The 20,191-nt window shown below is 43.9% G+C and overlaps 1 protein-coding gene across 1 annotated transcript in view; it reads right to left on the reverse strand.

Annotated features, from left to right (window-relative positions):
• abca2 (ATP-binding cassette, sub-family A (ABC1), member 2) overlaps window positions 1-20,191 on the reverse strand; it is a 191,309-nt gene that overhangs the window by 76,391 nt on the left and 94,727 nt on the right. The window contains exons 14-22 of the mRNA XM_079250795.1: window positions 13,032-13,134; window positions 12,821-12,935; window positions 11,117-11,307; window positions 10,750-10,900; window positions 10,407-10,611; window positions 10,155-10,319; window positions 8,460-8,640; window positions 7,682-7,894; window positions 7,356-7,552 (exon numbers count right to left, since the gene is read on the reverse strand). Coding sequence (XP_079106921.1) covers window positions 7,356-7,552; window positions 7,682-7,894; window positions 8,460-8,640; window positions 10,155-10,319; window positions 10,407-10,611; window positions 10,750-10,900; window positions 11,117-11,307; window positions 12,821-12,935; window positions 13,032-13,134 — 1,521 coding nt within the window. The remainder of the gene's footprint in view (window positions 1-7,355; window positions 7,553-7,681; window positions 7,895-8,459; window positions 8,641-10,154; window positions 10,320-10,406; window positions 10,612-10,749; window positions 10,901-11,116; window positions 11,308-12,820; window positions 12,936-13,031; window positions 13,135-20,191) is intronic.

The raw sequence follows: 20,191 nt of genomic DNA on the forward strand, positions 1-20,191 counted from the left end.
TCCTGTGCATGTCAGCACACCTGCATTCTATCATTGTTTCCTCCAGTACTTAAGGACTGTTGCCACTCTCAGTCAATGCTAGGTGGTTGTCAATTTTCTTTTTTAACTTGGATCTATATAACTGCCCAGGACTGCTGCTTGCATTACTCACTGGTTTTGTTGTTTTTTCCCTAGCGTTTTATGAGTTAGCTCAATTGAGTTTTTTGTGCAATAAACAGTTTTTTCCTTCCGTTCATCTTTTGTCGTGTTTCTGTCGGGCATTTTTGGTCTGGTTTTGTCAAACATGACAGATCCATGAAGACCCTGCCAGTCTAGAGGCATTACAACAAGCGTTGGCTGCACAAAGTGGGCTTGTGGGCCAACATGACCAGTCCTTGGCTTGGCTTCCTTATAGACTTAGGGAACCAGTGTGTCTACTTTATGTCAAAAGTTAAAGAGTGTTAAAGGCTGGTCACGTCAGCCTTTGTGACTCCACTCCCAGCCGGCGCCACATCCCTGTCTGTGCCAGTAATCCATCAACATGAACCACAGATTCCAACACCAGAGAGGTATGACGGTGAACTAGCCTCTTGTGGTTGTTTCCAGTGGTCTCTTGTCTTCAGTCTTTACTCAACCACTACTCAATGGACCAAGCTTAGTCTACTGACCAGACGTGCTGCCAATTGGGCCACTGCAAAGTGGGATCATAATACAGCACTTCGCTCTTCTTTTGATCTTTTAAAACTTGGAGCTGAAGAGAGCATTCGACTGCCCCAATTGTGGTCAAGAGGCTGCCAGTCAACTACTTTTGCTCAGGCAGGATGCCAGGTCAGTATCAGACTTTTCTGTTGAACTCTTAACACGGGCTGCAGAGAGCGGGTGGGACTGCTCTTCAGGATGTCTTTTTGAAAAGCCTAAATGACTCAATCCGTGACGAACTGGCCTTACAAAGAGTCACAATGAATGTGACTCTTTGCAAGCTCTCATGCAGCTGGCCACCAAACTGGATAACCGCCTCTGGAAAAGGCAGCTTGAACATGGTGTTAGCTCTGGACCTCCTCTTTCCCAGCGACCAGCCCTTCTAGCTGCAACTCCCGTGGGATCATTACCCATTCTACCAGGTTCAGCTCTGTCTCTGGCTATGCTTGAGGAACCAATGCAGCCAGGATGAACTGGGATCACCCCTGCATAGCAAGAGGAGATTCTAACAGAGACTCAGCTTCCACTGTGGTCAACCAGGTCACCTCCTGTCAAACTGTCCCATGCAGTGAAAAGATTAGACCCTTTCGAGGTAAGAGGAGTTCGAATGGGTCATACCTCAAATTCCCCTTTAATTTCCAGTCACCATACCCAGTTAACCTCTGTTTTGTTAGTTGGTCAAGCAATATCTTTTTCCCTTTTTATTGACTCTGGAGCAGATGAAAATTTCATTGTTGAATCCATTGTTAAACAGCATTCAATTCCGTTAGGGAAGCTCTATGAGACCCGAACCATTTAAGAAGTTTAATAGCAGAGTTTTGGCTCAGGTAACTCATCAGACCCAGCCAGTAATCTTGTTGACCTCAGGTAATCATCAAGAGGAAATTCAACTGTTGGTTATTCCATCACCCCACTCCCCTATCATCCTTGGTCTCCCTTAGTTAAGAATGCATAATCCCCCACTTGAACTGGTCAAAGGGCACCGTAATTTATTGGAGTACTTTTTGCTATGTACACTGTCTAAAGTCTGATTTGCATTCCCAGGGTTTTCAGATGTCCAAGGTGCCCAATCCTCCAGACCTCTCCTCCGTGCCTGCTATTTATCATCATCCTTACACCCCCAATCCACCCCCCTCCCCTGTAATGGATCCATTGCTCAGATATCACCTGTCACCCTGGAATTCACTGGACTTTAGAGCTCCTCTGTCAGCGATTTTGGTGGCTATCTGTAAAGACACTCGTGAGTTTATTTCAGCTTGCACCATCTGTGGCTCATCAGCCTTGATCCCACACTGCAGTGGATTTTATCACAGGCCTTCCTTTATCTCAAGGTAACTCCACAATCCTCACTATTGCTGACTGTTTATCCAAGGGGGTTCACTACGCCACCTTACCCAAACTGCCTTCTGCCTTTGAAATGGCAGAGTTATTGGTCACCCACATGTTCTGTCTTCATTGTATTCCAGCAGATATTGTCTCTGATCGTGGTCCCCAGTTTTCATCTGAGGTCTAGAAAGCATTCTGCAGGGCGCTGGGGGGGACAGCAAGTCTCTCATCGGGATATCATCCCCAATCCATTGGCCAGACAGAGCGGGCCAATCAGAACCTTGAGATAACCATTCGATGTGTTTGTGCTCAACATCCTGCTTCCTGGTCTCAGCATCTTCCTTGGATTGAATATGCACACAAATCCTCCTCTTCCACCATACTGGTATGCCGACATTCATGTGCATGTTTGAGTTCCAGGCTCCGGTGGGGTGGGATAAAGGAGGGAAGGGGGGTGGGGTTTTGATCATCAGATGGGGGTCTTTAGCAGGATCTTCAGCTGGCCACAAGCTGAAGATCCTGATAAGATAGAGAGACTCTAGGCTCTCCCCTTCTGCCTGATACCATTTTTGACCAACTGGATTGATCTATAGTTCCCTCTTAGCCAATAAAATCCACTTTGGCACAGTTTTGCCAGGTCATCATTTTAGATGAGAAGTTGCTCTCAAATGATTCTACCTGGTTAACTTAAGGTTAAATAAAAAAAAATAAAATAAAATATTGAGTGTCAACCCATGTGACCAGACTAATCAATCACACCTGTTCCTCATTCATTCTCCAGCTTTATATACAGCTGCTCTTCAGTCTGTCATTGTCGGAGCTCGTAACTGCTCGCAGTACTTTCCTTCTTTCCCTTCCCAGGGCCCAGACTCACACACCCGCCCAAGAGATTGTTTAGTTGGCTCGATTTCCTGGTTCTGATCCCAGCTTGTCCCTTGATTCTCTGTGGTTTGATTCTCTGGTTCTGATCCCAGCCTGTCCCTTGATTCTCTGTGGTTTGATTCTCCGGTTCTGATCCCAGCCTGTCCCTGGATTCTCCGGTTCTGATCCCAGCCTGTCCCTGGATTCTCCGTGGTTTGATTCTCTGGTTCTGATCCCAGCTTGTTTCCTGGACTGTGGCTCGACATCCCAGTTTTTTACCCAAGGCATGTCTCACAGATTTTCCCATAAGCTGTCTGACCAACATCTTGGGGAGATTTTCATAAAATACTTGTTTGGTGAATTAACCTGTTAAATCTTTACTCTGTCTTGAGGAGTCTTTTGTTACAAATACCAGGCCTCTCAGCTTTGACCCCACCTCTGGCATCGCTGTCGTATAACCAATCAAATTCCTGTCATGGCTATGTGCCCCTTCCGTGTGTGGGATTTAAAATGGCTTCAGAAAGTTCGTGAAGAGAAAATTTTTTTAGTGGAAGAGCAGTTAAGATGGCGTAAAATGACACGGTCAAAGTTAAAGTTTATCCACGATGTATGCAGTGTTAGGTAAAGGATGCTACAAGACTGGCAGGTAAATAAGCTCAGTTTGTTTTTATTTAACTGTTTCAGATTAAAACACTGTGAAATGTGTGTAGTCTAACAGCAGTTAGCCCATTAGCTCAGTAGCTTTGTTAGCATCTGAAGCGATCTTTAAATGTGTCACTCGGGGTTGTGTGCTAAAACAATCATTTTTCACTATTTTCAGTCCAATTAAGTCGGAATGAATTTGATAGACGTTTAGAGGCAAACTTTTCAAGACTGTTTAAATGTTTTATAAAGGCCAATGAAATGTTCCTTGTGTTGTTTCTGTGGTGAAAGACGAATCCTAGGACCAGAGCTATCCCCATGAGTTGCTCTTCATCCACTGAGGTTTGTTCTCATAGTTCGCTCATTACCAACTCAACGGCCAGTTGATCCACCTGACTGCTTAAAACAGTTGTGAGTTGCCAACTTTCACATTTGTATTGTTTACATTTAGACCATATCTGCTTGGCCCTTTCAGTAATTACTGTCATTTTTGGTACAGTTTGAAATCAGTAATTTCTTTCTTTCTTTCTTTTTATTGTGTTTGAGAAGACTAACATTTATTTTATTTGATTAAATGTTTTTATGTTATCTTTTGATGTGTTTAATTATATTTACTATTGATTTGCATATTTCTATTATGCCACAGTTAATGATAATCAGATTTCTTACAACGTTACACCTTTTATTTTATTGTTCTAACTGTTTAGTCCATTTCTGGGTTTTGGGGAAAATAAAGCCTATCCCAGCAATTAGGAGAGAGGCAGGGTACACCCGAGACAGGTCTCCCGTCTATTGTGAGGCCAAGACAGAAAGACCGACCCGGAGACAAACAACCATTTACACTCACATTCACTCCTACGAACAATTTAGAGTGATCAATTTATTTAACATGCATGTCTTTGGATGGAAGGAGGACGCTGTAGAACCCATACAGACCCAATGCAAACATGGGCATTACATGCACTGTTCAGTTCTTTGTATACATATCCATTAAGAGGACACCAATTTTTTAAAAATACATATAGTTCAAACCATCAGTCATGATGGGAAATGTGGAAGACAAAAGCGACAAACCAAGGCACCTGGACTCTTCCGACAGGTTCATATAATCTGTAAACTGCATATAAGTCAGAGTTCGGTGGGACTGGTGCTACACCTGAATAACAGTTGTCCATTTATGTAATCTTCATAACAGCAAGACTGTTGATCAGGTAGCTGCCAGTTACGTAATTGTTGTTTTTTCCTTGTTTCTATTGCAGTTTGTTGGAGGGCAACTTGTTGCAGCTTGGATGAGAAGACGCTGAGGGTTGCAGAACTGTTTGCAGTTTAAATTTGCTCGCACACTGAATGATGGAGGACTGCTGCTCAATTCAAAGATGTTTTAGACTGCAAGTACCAGTAAGAGTGACCATTGGAGGCCAAACCCCACATTGAGACAACTATGCAGATACATAAACTAGTAGATCATCAGCCTCTCTTTTTTTATCCAGTCACAAGAATATATGCTCATGTTTTTGGATGTAACGTAAAAATTACTGATGCAGTTTCCAGGTTATTGTCTTTAAATGTGGACGTCTACTGTAATGTAACATTACCATGTAATTACACAGAAATAAGTAATGCTTTACTTTACAGCCCTGATTCCTGGTTATTACACAAAAACTACTGATGGAGTTTTCAGGTTATTGTCATTGCTGTAATGTAATATTACTATGAAAGAAAATGGAAACATTTAATGCATAGTTTTACAGTCTTGGTTTGTGGTTATTACATAGCAACCAACCTCTTATTATTAGGTAATGATATTATGTCAACATAATTACTCCTTTCTTTAAGCATATGTAGATATTTTAAGACATTTCCAGGCAGCTACTTGGTAATTACGACAATATTAATATAATACTACCACCCAATAGTTTCACATTCTTATTAAACATGTTAGCCTCTTATTGCTTTTGGTAACTAGCACATTTTTATCCTTTTAACTTCAGATCAAGTCTCTTGTCACCATGATGTTTCCAGTGTCACTACTAGGATTTTACTTGGGTTTTTTTCACTAGTATTTGTAGTGTTTTACCTGTAATTACATGTTGGACGATTCACGCCTCTGCCTCATCCATTAATTTCTGATAATGGACACCTCGTCGGGCATTATCCCTTCCATTATCCCCGCCACAATATGTGATACTACCCCCTGGTGGATGGGAAAATTATAAAAGAAACATGGCTCCTGCATCTGCTTTTCAAGAGGACATTTAGACATATAAAGATCCCCTTGATAATGTCAGTTTTTGTTTGCTTGTACATTTGCATAAATTTTTGTTTTACTTGGTTAGTTTACATTGTTCTACTGGACCAGACTGGAGAATCGGACATAGTTGTTTTGAGCAGGTCTTGAGAACTCTGGGACTGACACCATCTGGACCTGCAGCCTTGTTCTGGTTAAGTTTCTCAAGTTGCTTCATAACCTGATTGCAGGAGACAAACAAGGTGGAGGTCTCAGGATGTCCTGATGTGGAGGGAGATGAAGCTGTGTTCTGGTCCATGACTGAGCTGCAGGGTGACAGATTGGAGGCGTGACAGGAAAGCAGTGGGCTTATGGAGGGCGTGTGGTCTGTTGGGCTGGAGGTAGGGGGTGAACTGAACCTGCTGAAGAATATGTTCAGCTCATTAGCTCTGTCCAGACCTCCATCAGGCTGGTCCCCCTTTAACTTGAAGCCGGTGATCTTCTTCATTCCAGACCACACATCCCTCAGGTTATTCTGCTGGAGCTGACTTTCTAACTTCTTCCTGTAGTCCTCCTTGCACTTCTTAGTTTGTGTTTTAAGTTGTTTTTGTGTTGCTCTCAATAACTCCCTGTCTCCATCCCTGAAGGCTTTCTTTTTGATGTTCAGCAGCTTTTTCAGGTCACTGGTGATCCAGGGTTTGTTATTGGGGAAACACCTCACTGTTCTTGTTGGGACGATGCTGTCCACACAGAAGTTTATGTAATCTGTCACACAGTTTCTGAGACCTTGTTAGCCCCTCCAGCTCGTCCGTGTTGTTAGCTAGCAATCTCCCGTTACCCACCACAATAGTTGGAAGAGATGGTTTAAATCTCCATCGCTTTCTCCTCTGCCTCTCTCGCCCTCTTTCTTTTCAACTCCATCGGAATTTGATGTGTTGTTTTGCTAATAATTCTCAATAAGCAGTCGATCCTGATGGCAAAGAAGTTTTTCGTTGCCATGGACACTCATCATAATGTCTTGAGAGTGCCAAAAATATGCAGAAAAATCTCCCGTGCAGCACACCCTTCAAAACCGCGTGGAGTCCTCTGAAAAAAGACCTGATATGACAGATAATATCTATATGCGAAGATTTTTTTTTATATATAAAAAAAAATCAAGACAGCAAGTCAGAGGTGCTACATTTTGCTGCCATTCTCAAATTCAAAATCATCATTTCCAGGTGAAACTAGAAGCTTCTTTGCAACCTTCTGAGCTGGATAGAAATGCTGGAAAATGTCTGTAGTTTACCCCACAGAGCTGCATTACCATTCCTGGCAAATAGTAGAGAATCTAAGTGATAGCTCTCTGGGACGCTGGAGTTCAAGTGGAGTTTTAAGGGTTAAAGAGACAGAAAATAAAATTATGACAAAATTATGATATAAAGAATCTGTAATGAGGCTCAGTTCATTCAAAAAGGTTAAGAAAAATATGTTTGAATTCATATAAATATTCATTTCAGAAGGAAGCTGTGAGTAAAGGTATGATGTTAAATACACAGGAGGAACAGCAGCAGGTCATTGCTACCCACACCTCCATCATTGCAACACAAGGACATCCTCTTGGTTCTCTAGCATCACTTACCCTGTTTGTACTTTAGGATGAGGTCCCAGATGGCCCTGCGGGCATAGGGGTCCACCCCAGCTGTGGGTTCATCCAATATGACGGCCCTGGAACCACCAACGAAAGCGATGGCCACAGAAAGTTTCCTCTTCATCCCGCCTGACAACGTCTGCACCAGGCTGTGACGCTTATTAGAGAACTCCAGGTCAACAATCATTCTGCACACAAAGAAAAATGTTCACTCCTCCATCCCATCTCGCTGCTTCAGGAATGTTCATTTCAGAAGCTCCCGATTCCAACAGAAAATGGATTAACTAAACTTTAAATGCCGGCAGAGGACAACTCACTTGCCCATTTCCTTGCGTATGTCTTCTTCAGCCATGCCTTTGAGCCTGGAGTAGAACCAGAGGTGCTCTTCTACACTAAGCTTGTCAAACAGGACGTTATGCTGCGGACACATTCCCATGTTCTGACGGATCCGCTCCATCTCAGTGCGTATGTCATGGCCATAAATGATGGCGGAGCCAGACGTAGGTGGAAACAGGCCTGTTAGGATGGACCTATGAAAAAAAAAGAACAGGTGGTTAATAAAAATAACTCTGGAGAAACTAAATCACCAATAGCATCATTTCAAAGAAAAATATCAGGCAACTGTATAAAAAACACAACCCAAAAAAACTCCAGGTTCCTCGTTTATCAGCTGTTCATAGAATGTGTCCTAAACCCCAAACTACAGTCATCAAACATGTGGTTGTCAGCTAGATATATGGCCAGTAATCAGCTGATGAACCCCACACATTTCTCATCACCTGTTGGCCATTTACAATTAGAAACACCCTTAACCAGATATGGAGCCAGAGCATCATCATACCTTGTCACAAAGATGACTTAAAGACACACTCCATAACTTTTCCACTTTTAAAATATGTGTTTATGACCCATTTTGATGATGCACCGGAATTCATCAAGCACGTTTCTGGAGCTGTCACTGGCAAGCCGTATCCCACTTAACTAATGACTGTAAGATTAACATTTAAACTTATTATCAGATCTAGATGATATAAAACATCTTTTTGGTGATGTTTAGAAAGTTTTTATTCTAAGCACCTGTAATATTTCCCTTACATGGTTGTGGTCTTTCCAGCACCGTTGTGTCCCAAGAAGGAGACCACCTGGTTTTCATGGAGGTTTAGGCTCAGCTTATTGAGAGCCAGTTTGCTGCCATTCTTGTAAACTTTGGTTAGTTTGTCAATACACACCACCAGAGGCAAGTGGCTCGGTTCCTCCTCAATGCCTCGTAGTTCCTCTGGAGTTATGGAGACAGAAAAAATAAAAACTGTGGATTACATACATATGCTTAAACATGAAGATAAACCTCTACGAAACAAAGTTACAAACCTTCACATCACTTGTTCTAAACATTTTAATGGATCTCAATTTTTGTTTTTGTCTGGGAAATTAGCCAAATTGGTAACACTTTATGATAAGTACACACTATGAAGCATTGGTTAAGCATTAGTAAATAATTTATCATGTACAAAGCATATTTATGACAGCAAAACTAATTTGTATAGGGTCTATAAGAACAGTTGTTGTTTTACTTGTCATTGATGAGCACATTAGTTAAAAGTTAAAAATTCCTGAAATCATCATTTATAAAGCAAGTTTCAGAGAATACTCTTCAGCATTTATTATTTATCTATTAACACATTTATGAATGTTGTACTTATCAACAAGCACGTCTACAATGTTTAATCATTTTATTTTCTTACTGTTTAATATAAATTCAGCATTTCCAAATCTAATGTTACAACATTTACCAACCAGTTAGGACTTATTTTTATGTATGTTTGCACTTACAGGGTCAAGGTGTGTGCTAGTAGTTAGTAAATATCTTAGTAATTATTCTATACAAACACAAATTTCTTTTACAACCGATGTCTTAAAGTGACAAAATGGGCGTAAACTTAAAGATGGTGGACACCCTGTTTCCATGGCAACCAGTGTTTAATGGACTTTTTTGCTTGTCGTATGGTGTTACATATGTTTTCCAGGTATACATTGTCCTACATCAAAGTAAAGGTTTGGGACCGTCGTGCCTCCCCCTCCTAAAGGGGAAATACAGAAAATTAAAATGAACTTGTTTCAGTAAAAGGTACAGAGGCCAACAAGCATGGAATGAGCTGGAAAGACCTTACAAGCCTGTAGCTTCAAAGGGTGTTCCTTTTTTCACAGTGAAACATTGTCGCAGCTATTATTAGTTTGCAAGTGTGTCATTGTGAAAATAAATGGATAAATAAATAAAATAAAAATTACAGGCCTGTAAAACAACTCGAAAAGGAAGTATTGAAGGATATTGATGAAAGTTTTAGGAACTCTAAAACTAAATCACGAATGTGATGACTTAGGGTTTGATCTGAATCACCATCTGGATCTAGGAACTGTTAAAAGATTCTTTAACAATGGGGAGCCATTGGAGCGTCTAACTCAAAAAGGTCCACAAAGCGAAAAAATGGCAAAAAAGTTACAATAGTTTTGCGGAGGTCTGAGGGAAATATCTTCAATTATGGGTTCAAAACGGTCTCTGGACTCTGTCTGCCCTTTCCCTCTCTCCAGTGTGTGTGTGGGCGTGTGTGGTTTTCTGCTAGACTTTCAAGACACAGATATTATTCATCAAACAATCACACCAGCAGTATATATACACGCTCTAAAACATGTAGATTTATACATGTACAGGTTGTTCTGAGGACCAGGATTAAGAAACTAGGGTTAGAACATGAACATTTCATAAAGAAGCACATAATGTACAGTTTTCTGTACCAGATCTCTGCTGGTCCATGGCACATGCCTGATCGTCTTCCATCACACTGAGCCTGGAAGCCCCTCCTCCACACCATGGCCAGTCCCAAGTCTCCACCCGCCCACTGCCTGACCAATAGGACCTTTGTAGAGGGAAGTACCACGGGCGTGGTAGTCCATACATCCCTAGAAAGGCACTCTTTTATTACAATGATAATAAATCTTAGACAGTGGGAACAAGATGTTCCGACTCAACAACCAATGACCTCCGACCTGGATGAATGGCCTCAATGTACCAGGTGAGCACGCCGTACACTCCAGCATCCACAATGAGCATCATCATGGAGAGCCCCAAGTTAAAGTCATCTCCTTCTACAGGTGACTGACTGATGGTCCGCCATTGTATGCCCACACCTGCAACCTCATATAGCGCAAAGTACTTGGAGCCAAGGCCGAAGGCTGTGGTGGACATGAGAGACTGCATAAAAGGGTGACATACAGATAGTTTTTATTATTGAATTATGTGAGCAAAACATCTCAGTGGCAACACATGCATTAGCGTAGAATTTACTAGATAGCCCCAAACAGGGATAGACTGAAAGAGAAAAGAGCTTACAGCGATGCACTTCTCAAAGGCAGTGATCTTATCGTGGGCCACCTCCTCTCTAATGGCTACATACATATAGGGCACATAGCTGAGAAAGTAGATGATTCCTCCACAGGCTGAGGCTAGTTTAGCTTTGGAATAGATCACTGACACCAAGAAACTGGAAAAAAAAAAGATTACAAGGATGTTATGCATTTGCATGCGTGTATCAACCAAGAAAAAAACTATGTCCTGAAAACCCAAAAACAATGATTAAACAATTGGTGACATATAAGGTCTTTCTGTTGGGTGATGGTTAAGTGTGCAGGAGGATATTACCAGTAGCTACCAACGTGTGGAAAAGTGAGGCGACTTTGTTAAAATGAGGAGAACCCACCAGAACATAATAGTAGCCACAGCATAGATGGTTAAGAAGAGCCAGATGATCACAGGGTCGCTGTGCAGCAACACCCGGCCATATTTCAAAATGGCGGTGAGAGCAGTGACAGAGATGGACAGCTGGACAAAACCAGTGATGAACCACGCCACCCAGTGGACTGCATTGTTCAAGCCCATCATTTTCATCACCTGAGGGATGACAAGTGGACACGTGTGTACATTTACTGGGACAAAGTTTGTGAACCATTGTTTTAAACGGATGTTTTTGTCAAACCTGGCAACTTTTAAATTTCAACATTAAAAGACATTTCAACTGATCTTTTACCACCTACCATATGTTACCGTGGATGTTGTCCAGGAGGAAGGGCAGTCCACTGCCAATCTGAAAGTCGGTGGTTCTATTCCATGGTTAACTACATGCTGAAGTGTCCTTGTTCATGACACTAAACCCCATGTTGCCTCGCGATGTGTCTATCTGGGTAGGAATGTGTGTGACAGACACTTGGTAGGCTATAGAAAAGTGCTGTGTGAGCGTGTAGCTGAATGAGACATGTAGTGTTCGGGCGCTTTGAGGGGTCAAGAGGACTAGAAAAGTTTCGTATGAGTAAAATCAATTTAGACAAAGAAAAGAATATGAACATGTAGGTTAGACACTTACACGCCAACACATTTGGCTATAGACAAAGAATCACAAGTTCACTCTCCCTTTTACTGACTTCATGACAAACTCTGAAGAAACCAGGAAGAAACCAGGATCTGATCAACTGGAATAACCCAAAACAAACACGAGCAACAAGAACATGTTTGTCTGCATAGACATTAAGACAATAGTTTAAAAATGATGAGCAACATGTGCACACAATGCAGTGGTATTTATTTCCACCTTATAAGGTTATATTGTGTGTTGTCGGACTCAAACGTGCATTTCTTAACACAGGAAGTATATAGTGACACTGGCGACTTAGCCTGGAGGTAACGGTGGTAAACCAGACAACGCTAAATTATGAGCAGGTTGTGGATCATTGCAAAATAGTAAGTTAGATAGGATACAGACAGAAAAGGAATTTAACAGGTGAAATCAAAGTCCTTCACTGACCTAAACATGCTAACAGATATTTTTAGGTCAGTATGTAACACTGATTTCATCTGCTCTGTTTTTGTAATAAAACACTTAGAGTGGAAATATTTTTATCTGTTGCTGTCAGCAGCATGTTTAGATCACTGTTATAGTAACAGATAAAAATATCTGTTATGGTTGAGGTGGTGGACATGGGAGGCAGTGAAGTCTTGACATTGTTGCTGATGAAAAGGGAGCCCTATGGATAAAGTTTGGGATCCGTTGTATTAAGTGATGCAGCTGCAGAAAAAGGTTAAAATAAATATTTAAAGTTTTCTATACAAGTCCCAACCTGGTCCTCCTTGGCCAAAGGTCAGAGGTTGCACAAGAGTTTTACTATCTACATTATTAAATTAGACAGACTGTTATGGAAAGGCATACAAATAAAGGTGCTGCTGCTGGGATTTCCCTCTCATGGTATAAAGATGGCCAGAGAAAACAAAAAACTTCTGGAAAATCAGTTCAAAGATCTTCTGGGCCTGGACTGATATTAATGGTTTAAAATAACACTCATAGTTTAGAACTTGGAACTTTGTTCAGTGAGGAACCAATCATGATGATCAGATGTGGAATAAACAGTCTCACCTCTTTGAGGCGATGCTCCTTCTCAGCCACAATATGCTGAATCATCATGGCGACTGAATAAACCCAGGATATCACCATGCACAGAGGCATCATGTGCTCAATCACAAACAGAAAACTGAAAGGAAACAACACAGATCATTGGGTACAGACCACTCAGCTATTAAAAGCCATGAATGCTTCAAAAACACATAAATGAAGGCAATCTTCTTACTCATCTCTGGTGTAACATGGGTAAGGAAACATCTGCACATAGTTGCCAGGCTCCACCACATCATGGCCTACAAATGTGTTGATGATGGCTCTCTCCATCATGTCTGAAACAGTGAGATACAGATCAGAACAGAAACTAATGTACATTGCTGTCTGCTGCTTTTGACAACCAACAGATTCTCCTCTCCACACTCTCAGAGCTCGGCATCTCTGGATCTTTCCCCTTGTGGGTCCTGTTCTACTGCACAGGAAGATTCTTCAGTATAAACCTTGGCAAGGAGAAGTGTCCAGATCTCATCGGTTGACAACAGGGATCGGTGCTCGGCCCTCTTCTCTTTCCACCATACACCTCCTCACTCGGTGCAGTTAGAAGCTCTCATGGCTTCTCCTACCACTGCTATGCAGATGACACTCAGCTTTTCCTTTCCTTCCGACCAGACGACACAACGTTTCTCTGAGAATATCAGCTTGCCTTGCTGATATCTCTGCATGGATGAAGGATCGCCACCTTCAGCTCCATCTGTCCAAGACAGAGCTCTGTCTGGTCTGTCTAGCCAATCCCTCCTTACCTCTACTGATAAGTGTGCAGGTTAACTCTATCACACTTGTTCCTACGTCTGCTGCCTGGAATCTGGGTGTCATGGTGGATGACCAGCTGACCTTTCAGGTCCATGTTGCATGATGCTAGCAATGTGTTGGCACCATCGAGACTTGGTCTCTGTTTGTCATCGTCAATCAATCATGGACTGATAGGCTGTGTGAGCCCTAACAGTGCTGCCAATTACAACATAAAGCTGGTGGGACCTCATGGCATGGGCCGGAGTCGTGGGAAGCTCTGCTGCCGAGCTGAAAATGGAAATGCTTAAAGAAACACCTGGGGTGGCGCTGAAAAACTGCAACTTAAATAGGTTAAGTCTTTGCAGGCGGAAGCTGTTAAATGTTCAAACCTAACAGATCTATTTGGGTCTGGGGTCACCACCTCAGCAGGTGCTGCTGCATCGGGAGCCGAGCGAGTGGAGACATACATGCTAAGTAACGTTAGCCTGACTGGCTAGGCTTTGAGACATGTCCAAAACAAAGTAGAAAACGTTTTACATTGAATGTGATGAGACCAAAGTAACTGAATACTTGTACAACATGTTAGCCCAGAGATGAAGGGCTGTGACTTCATAGTTGTGGTTGATTTTGTTTAAACATTACGGTGGGTTGTTATTGTTCAGATTATTTAGCTAAGCTCACTAACAGCTGCTAACACCAGCGGTCTCTTGTCGCCATGGCAACAGTAAACATGGTTGCCATGGCAACAGTAAACACTGACATGGACTATTGACCTGTAAACAGATGCAGAATCAATATGCATTGTAAATAAAGATGAGATACTTAAAGTTTTAGCACACAATACAAGTACACCTATAAAAAATTTGTTTAATTTGCAATATTTTCCATTGAATTTATGGTAATCTTTCAATTAATTTATTGTTTACTGAGGTGAAGGGTATAATTTCTGTGTAACTTTAATTTTTGTGTAGATGTGTTATTTTTTCTATAGTTTTTAAATAGTTATGTATATTGCTGTCTTGAATATTTTCCTATATTGTCACAAAGATGTGAAAAGATCAGATTTTCTTGCATTGTAAAGACATAGTGTCAGAACATGACAAAGACATTAGTGTTGTTACAAACAGGAAGTTTAGTTCACGATGAACTAATCTTTTATTTAGTGCATTGTGGAGTTATTTCCCCATCCACTGATAAATGTTTTATCTGAAAAGTGTTCAACTGAGGAGTTGCTCCCCCTGCGTCCATTTTCAAGGACTGACTGCCTTCACTTCACCACTTTGGACACTGAGACCTCTGATTTGTTGAGTATTTTTAATTGGACAAGAATTCTTACTTGATTTGCGATGGTGACTTAACGTTTTCACATCTCTTCTAGGTTGAGCAGTTTATCTAGAGAGCCTAAGGAGTTGTTTCCCCTGTTTGACGACCTGCTCTGTCTCCTCCACCAGTCACTGGGCCAAGTTTGGCTTCCTGAGCTTGTTTCATGTGGTGAGAGGAATGACATATATGTATGTTTAGCCTTAGCATGCTTAGGTTGGGTGTTTTTCACTCATGTCTGCAACTGGTAATTCATAATTGTCTCTTTATATTCTCTGCTACCATCATCTCCTGTAAAACAGGTCTTCCTGTTTATTTATTCATATTCCTGTTTATTTATTAGATGCATGTTGCATCCAGTTAATAATAAATGGTTAATAATGCATGTTGCATCTGGCTGCTGGAAGGAATTCAGAGTGGAATTGACTGCTTATTTGAGATTATTGATTGTATCAGGACACCACTAGTTTGATTATGTTTATTTTCTGGTTGAAGATTTTCATATTGATCATCTTAATTTCAAACATCTGCATATCTTTTAATTCCAGTTTTGTAGGCAGGCCTTGAAGCTCTTCGGAGACTTAGGTCTTTTATTGACAGAAAGATTGTTCACTATGTGTCTCTGCATCACTAAAAGGCTCCATGGTCCTTGTCAGTACACGGATACTGAGAACAGGTTCTGTTTGCTGTTTCTTGCAGGTCATGGATTTGGTGGGGAGTGGAGCTTGGTGGCTGCAGACCAGGGCAACGTGCACAGACACATATATGAGAATGCATATCTATTCAGGCCTGGAATGAATATTTTAGACTTTTTCACACAGCTATAAATATGTTTCATCTATTTACAGTTTCATAATAACTGTCACCGTTAAAATGAATGAGTTTCAGCTCTATTGCTGCGATTGTCTGTAATATGTTTCTATGTAGATTATTTGTCAGGATATGTTGTTATTATTGTCTGATTCCTGTTTTAACTAATGCTGGTCCTCATGGGCGTGGTAGTTGGGGGGGGGGGGGACCTGACCACTCAGGGCCCGAGTAGGGAGAGGGGCCAATAAAAATCCAATTATCATTATTATTATTTTTATTATATATATATATATATATATATATATATATATATATATATATATATATTATATAAAGTTCTTATTTTGAATAATTTTGGCCCGCCAATTAATTGGTGTCATAATTTATTTAAAATATATTGATAACATCAACTGAAAGAATGAACTTTCTGCCACACAGTCCTCCCAACACATTGGAGACACAAAATGGTTTAGTCCACCCGACAGTAACCAGAGTTTAACGTCAGTGAGCTCAGATTGAGTGATGGTATCATGCTGGCCAAACAACATGAATCGGGATGTGAAAAGAAGAAAAAATGAAAAGAAAGAAGGCAGAGTGAAGGGAGGCAGCTGTTGGCTGATTTCTTTCCCAAAGGTCAACCGAGTTAGCTTGTTATGCAAAGTACAATTAAAGTTAACTAGTCCACTCCAGACAGCTGCTGGTGATGATTGTATGCTAACATGAAGTGTTCAGTTTAGTTAGCTGCCAACCAGGCTGCTCGCAGCAGTTAAGGGTTACCTAGTTAGCTGCCAACCAGGCTGCTCGCAGCAGTTAGGGGTTACCTGGTTAGCTGCCAACCAGGCTGCTCGCAGCAGTTAGGGGTTACCTGGTTAGCTGCCAACCAGGCTGCTCCCAGCAGTTAAGGGTTACCTGGTTAGCTGCCAACCAGGCTGCTCGTAGCAGTTAGGGGTTACCTGGTTAGCTGCCAACCAGGCTGCTCGCAGCAGTTAGGGGTTACCTGGTTAGCTGCCAACCAAGCTGCTCCCAGCAGTTAAGGGTTACCTAGTTAGCTGCCAACCAGGCTGCTCGCAGCAGTTAGGGGTTACCTGGTTAGCTGCCAACCAGGCTGCTCCCAGCAGTTAAGGGTTACCTGGTTAGCTGCCAACCAGGCTGCTCCCAGTAGTTAGGGGTTACCTGGTTAGCTGTTAACCAGGCTGCTCGCTGCAGTTAGGGCTTACCTGGTTAGCTGCCAACCAGGCTGCTCCCAGCAGTTAGGGGTTACCTGGTTAGCTGCCAACCAGGCTGCTCGCAGCAGTTAGGGCTTACCTGGTTAGATGTTAACCAGGCTGCTCGCAGCAGTTAGGGGTTACCTAGTTAGCTGCCAACCAGGCTGCTCGCAGCAGTTAGGGCTTACCTGGTTATCTGTTAACCAGGCTGCTCGCAGCAGTTAGGGCTTACCTAGTTAGCTGTTAACCAGGCTGCTCGCAGCAGTTAAGGGTTACCTAGTTAGCTGCCAACCAGGCTGCTCGCAGCAGTTAGGGCTTACCTGGTTAGATGTTAACCAGGCTGCTCGCAGCGGTTAGGGGTTACCTAGTTAGCTGCCAACCAGGCTGCTCGCAGCAGTTAGGGCTTACCTGGTTAGCTGTTAACCAGGCTGCTCGCAGCAGTTAGGGTTACCTAGTTAGCTGTTAACCAGGCTGCTCGCTGCAGTTAGGGCTTACCTGGTTAGCTGCCAACCAGGCTGCTCCCAGCAGTTAGGGCTTACCTAGTTAGCTGTTAACCAGGCTGCTCGCAGCAGTTAAGGGTTACCTGGTTAGCTGCCAACCAGGCTGCTCGTAGCAGTTAGGGGTTACCTGGTTAGCTGCCAACCAGGCTGCTCGCAGCAGTTAGGGGTTACCTGGTTAGCTGCCAACCAAGCTGCTCCCAGCAGTTAAGGGTTACCTAGTTAGCTGCCAACCAGGCTGCTCGCAGCAGTTAGGGGTTACCTGGTTAGCTGCCAACCAGGCTGCTCCCAGCAGTTAAGGGTTACCTGGTTAGCTGCCAACCAGGCTGCTCCCAGTAGTTAGGGGTTACCTGGTTAGCTGCCAACCAGGCTGCTCGCTGCAGTTAGGGCTTACCTGGTTAGCTGCCAACCAGGCTGCTCCCAGCAGTTAGGGGTTACCTGGTTAGCTGCCAACCAGGCTGCTCGCAGCAGTTAGGGCTTACCTGGTTAGATGTTAACCAGGCTGCTCGCAGCAGTTAGGGGTTACCTAGTTAGCTGCCAACCAGGCTGCTCGCAGCAGTTAGGGCTTACCTGGTTATCTGTTAACCAGGCTGCTCGCAGCAGTTAGGGCTTACCTAGTTAGCTGTTAACCAGGCTGCTCGCAGCAGTTAAGGGTTACCTAGTTAGCTGCCAACCAGGCTGCTCGCAGCAGTTAGGGCTTACCTGGTTAGATGTTAACCAGGCTGCTCGCAGCGGTTAGGGGTTACCTAGTTAGCTGCCAACCAGGCTGCTCGCAGCAGTTAGGGCTTACCTGGTTAGCTGTTAACCAGGCTGCTCGCAGCAGTTAGGGTTACCTAGTTAGCTGTTAACCAGGCTGCTCGCAGCAGTTAAGGGTTACCTAGTTAGCTGCCAACCAGGCTGCTCGCAGCAGTTAAGGGTTACCTAGTTAGCTGCCAACCAGGCTGCTCGCAGCAGTTAGGGGTTACCTGGTTAGCTGCCAACCAGGCTGCTCGCAGCAGTTAGGGGTTACCTGGTTAGCTGCCAACCAGGCTGCTCCCAGCAGTTAAGGGTTACCTGGTTAGCTGCCAACCAGGCTGCTCGTAGCAGTTAGGGGTTACCTGGTTAGCTGCCAACCAGGCTGCTCGCAGCAGTTAGGGGTTACCTGGTTAGCTGCCAACCAAGCTGCTCCCAGCAGTTAAGGGTTACCTAGTTAGCTGCCAACCAGGCTGCTCGCAGCAGTTAGGGGTTACCTGGTTAGCTGCCAACCAGGCTGCTCCCAGCAGTTAAGGGTTACCTGGTTAGCTGCCAACCAGGCTGCTCCCAGTAGTTAGGGGTTACCTGGTTAGCTGTTAACCAGGCTGCTCGCTGCAGTTAGGGCTTACCTGGTTAGCTGCCAACCAGGCTGCTCCCAGCAGTTAGGGGTTACCTGGTTAGCTGCCAACCAGGCTGCTCGCAGCAGTTAGGGCTTACCTGGTTAGATGTTAACCAGGCTGCTCGCAGCAGTTAGGGGTTACCTAGTTAGCTGCCAACCAGGCTGCTCGCAGCAGTTAGGGCTTACCTGGTTATCTGTTAACCAGGCTGCTCGCAGCAGTTAGGGCTTACCTAGTTAGCTGTTAACCAGGCTGCTCGCAGCAGTTAAGGGTTACCTAGTTACCTGCCAACCAGGCTGCTCGCAGCAGTTAGGGCTTACCTGGTTAGATGTTAACCAGGCTGCTCGCAGCGGTTAGGGGTTACCTAGTTAGCTGCCAACCAGGCTGCTCGCAGCAGTTAGGGCTTACCTAGTTAGCTGCCAACCAGGCTGCTCGCAGCAGTTAGGGCTTACCTGGTTAGCTGTTAACCAGGCTGCTCGCAGCAGTTAAGGGTTACCTAGTTAGCTGCCAACCAGGCTGCTCGCAGCAGTTAGGGGTTACCTAGTTAGCTGCAAACCAGGCTGCTCCCAGCAGTTAAGGCTTACCTTGTTAGCTGCCAACCAGGCTGCTCGCAGCAGTTAAGGGTTACCTAGTTAGCTGCCAACCAGGCTGCTCGCAGCAGTTAAGGGTTACCTGGTTAGCTGCCAACCAGGCTGCTCGCAGCAGTTAGGGGTTACCTGGTTAGCTGCCAACCAGGCTGCTCCCAGCAGTTAAGGGTTACCTGGTTAGCTGCCAACCAGGCTGCTCGCAGCAGTTAGGGGTTACCTGGTTAGCTGCCAACCAGGCTGCTCGCAGCAGTTAGGGGTTACCTGGTTAGCTGCCAACCAGGCTGCTCCCAGCAGTTAAGGGTTACCTAGTTAGCTGCCAACCAGGCTGCTCGCAGCAGTTAGGGGTTACCTGGTTAGCTGCCAACCAGGATGCTCCCAGCAGTTAAGGGTTACCTGGTTAGCTGCCAACCAGGCTGCTCCCAGTAGTTAGGGGTTACCTGGTTAGCTGTTAACCAGGCTGCTCGCTGCAGTTAGGGCTTACCTGGTTAGATGTTAACCAGGCTGCTCCCAGCAGTTAGGGGTTACCTGGTTAGCTGCCAACCAGGCTGCTCGCAGCAGTTAGGGCTTACCTGGTTAGATGTTAACCAGGCTGCTCGCAACAGTTAGGGGTTACCTAGTTAGCTGCCAACCAGGCTGCTCGCAGCAGTTAGGGCTTACCTGGTTATCTGTTAACCAGGCTGCTCGCAGCAGTTAGGGCTTACTTAGTTAGCTGTTAACCAGGCTGCTCGCAGCAGTTAAGGGTTACCTAGTTAGCTGCCAACCAGGCTGCTCGCAGCAGTTAGGGCTTACCTGGTTAGATGTTAACCAGGCTGCTCGCAGCGGTTAGGGGTTACCT

The sequence above is a fragment of the Telmatherina bonti genome (assembly GCF_933228915.1).
Source record: "Telmatherina bonti genome assembly, chromosome: 13".
NCBI classification, from domain to species: domain Eukaryota; kingdom Metazoa; phylum Chordata; class Actinopteri; order Atheriniformes; family Telmatherinidae; genus Telmatherina; species Telmatherina bonti.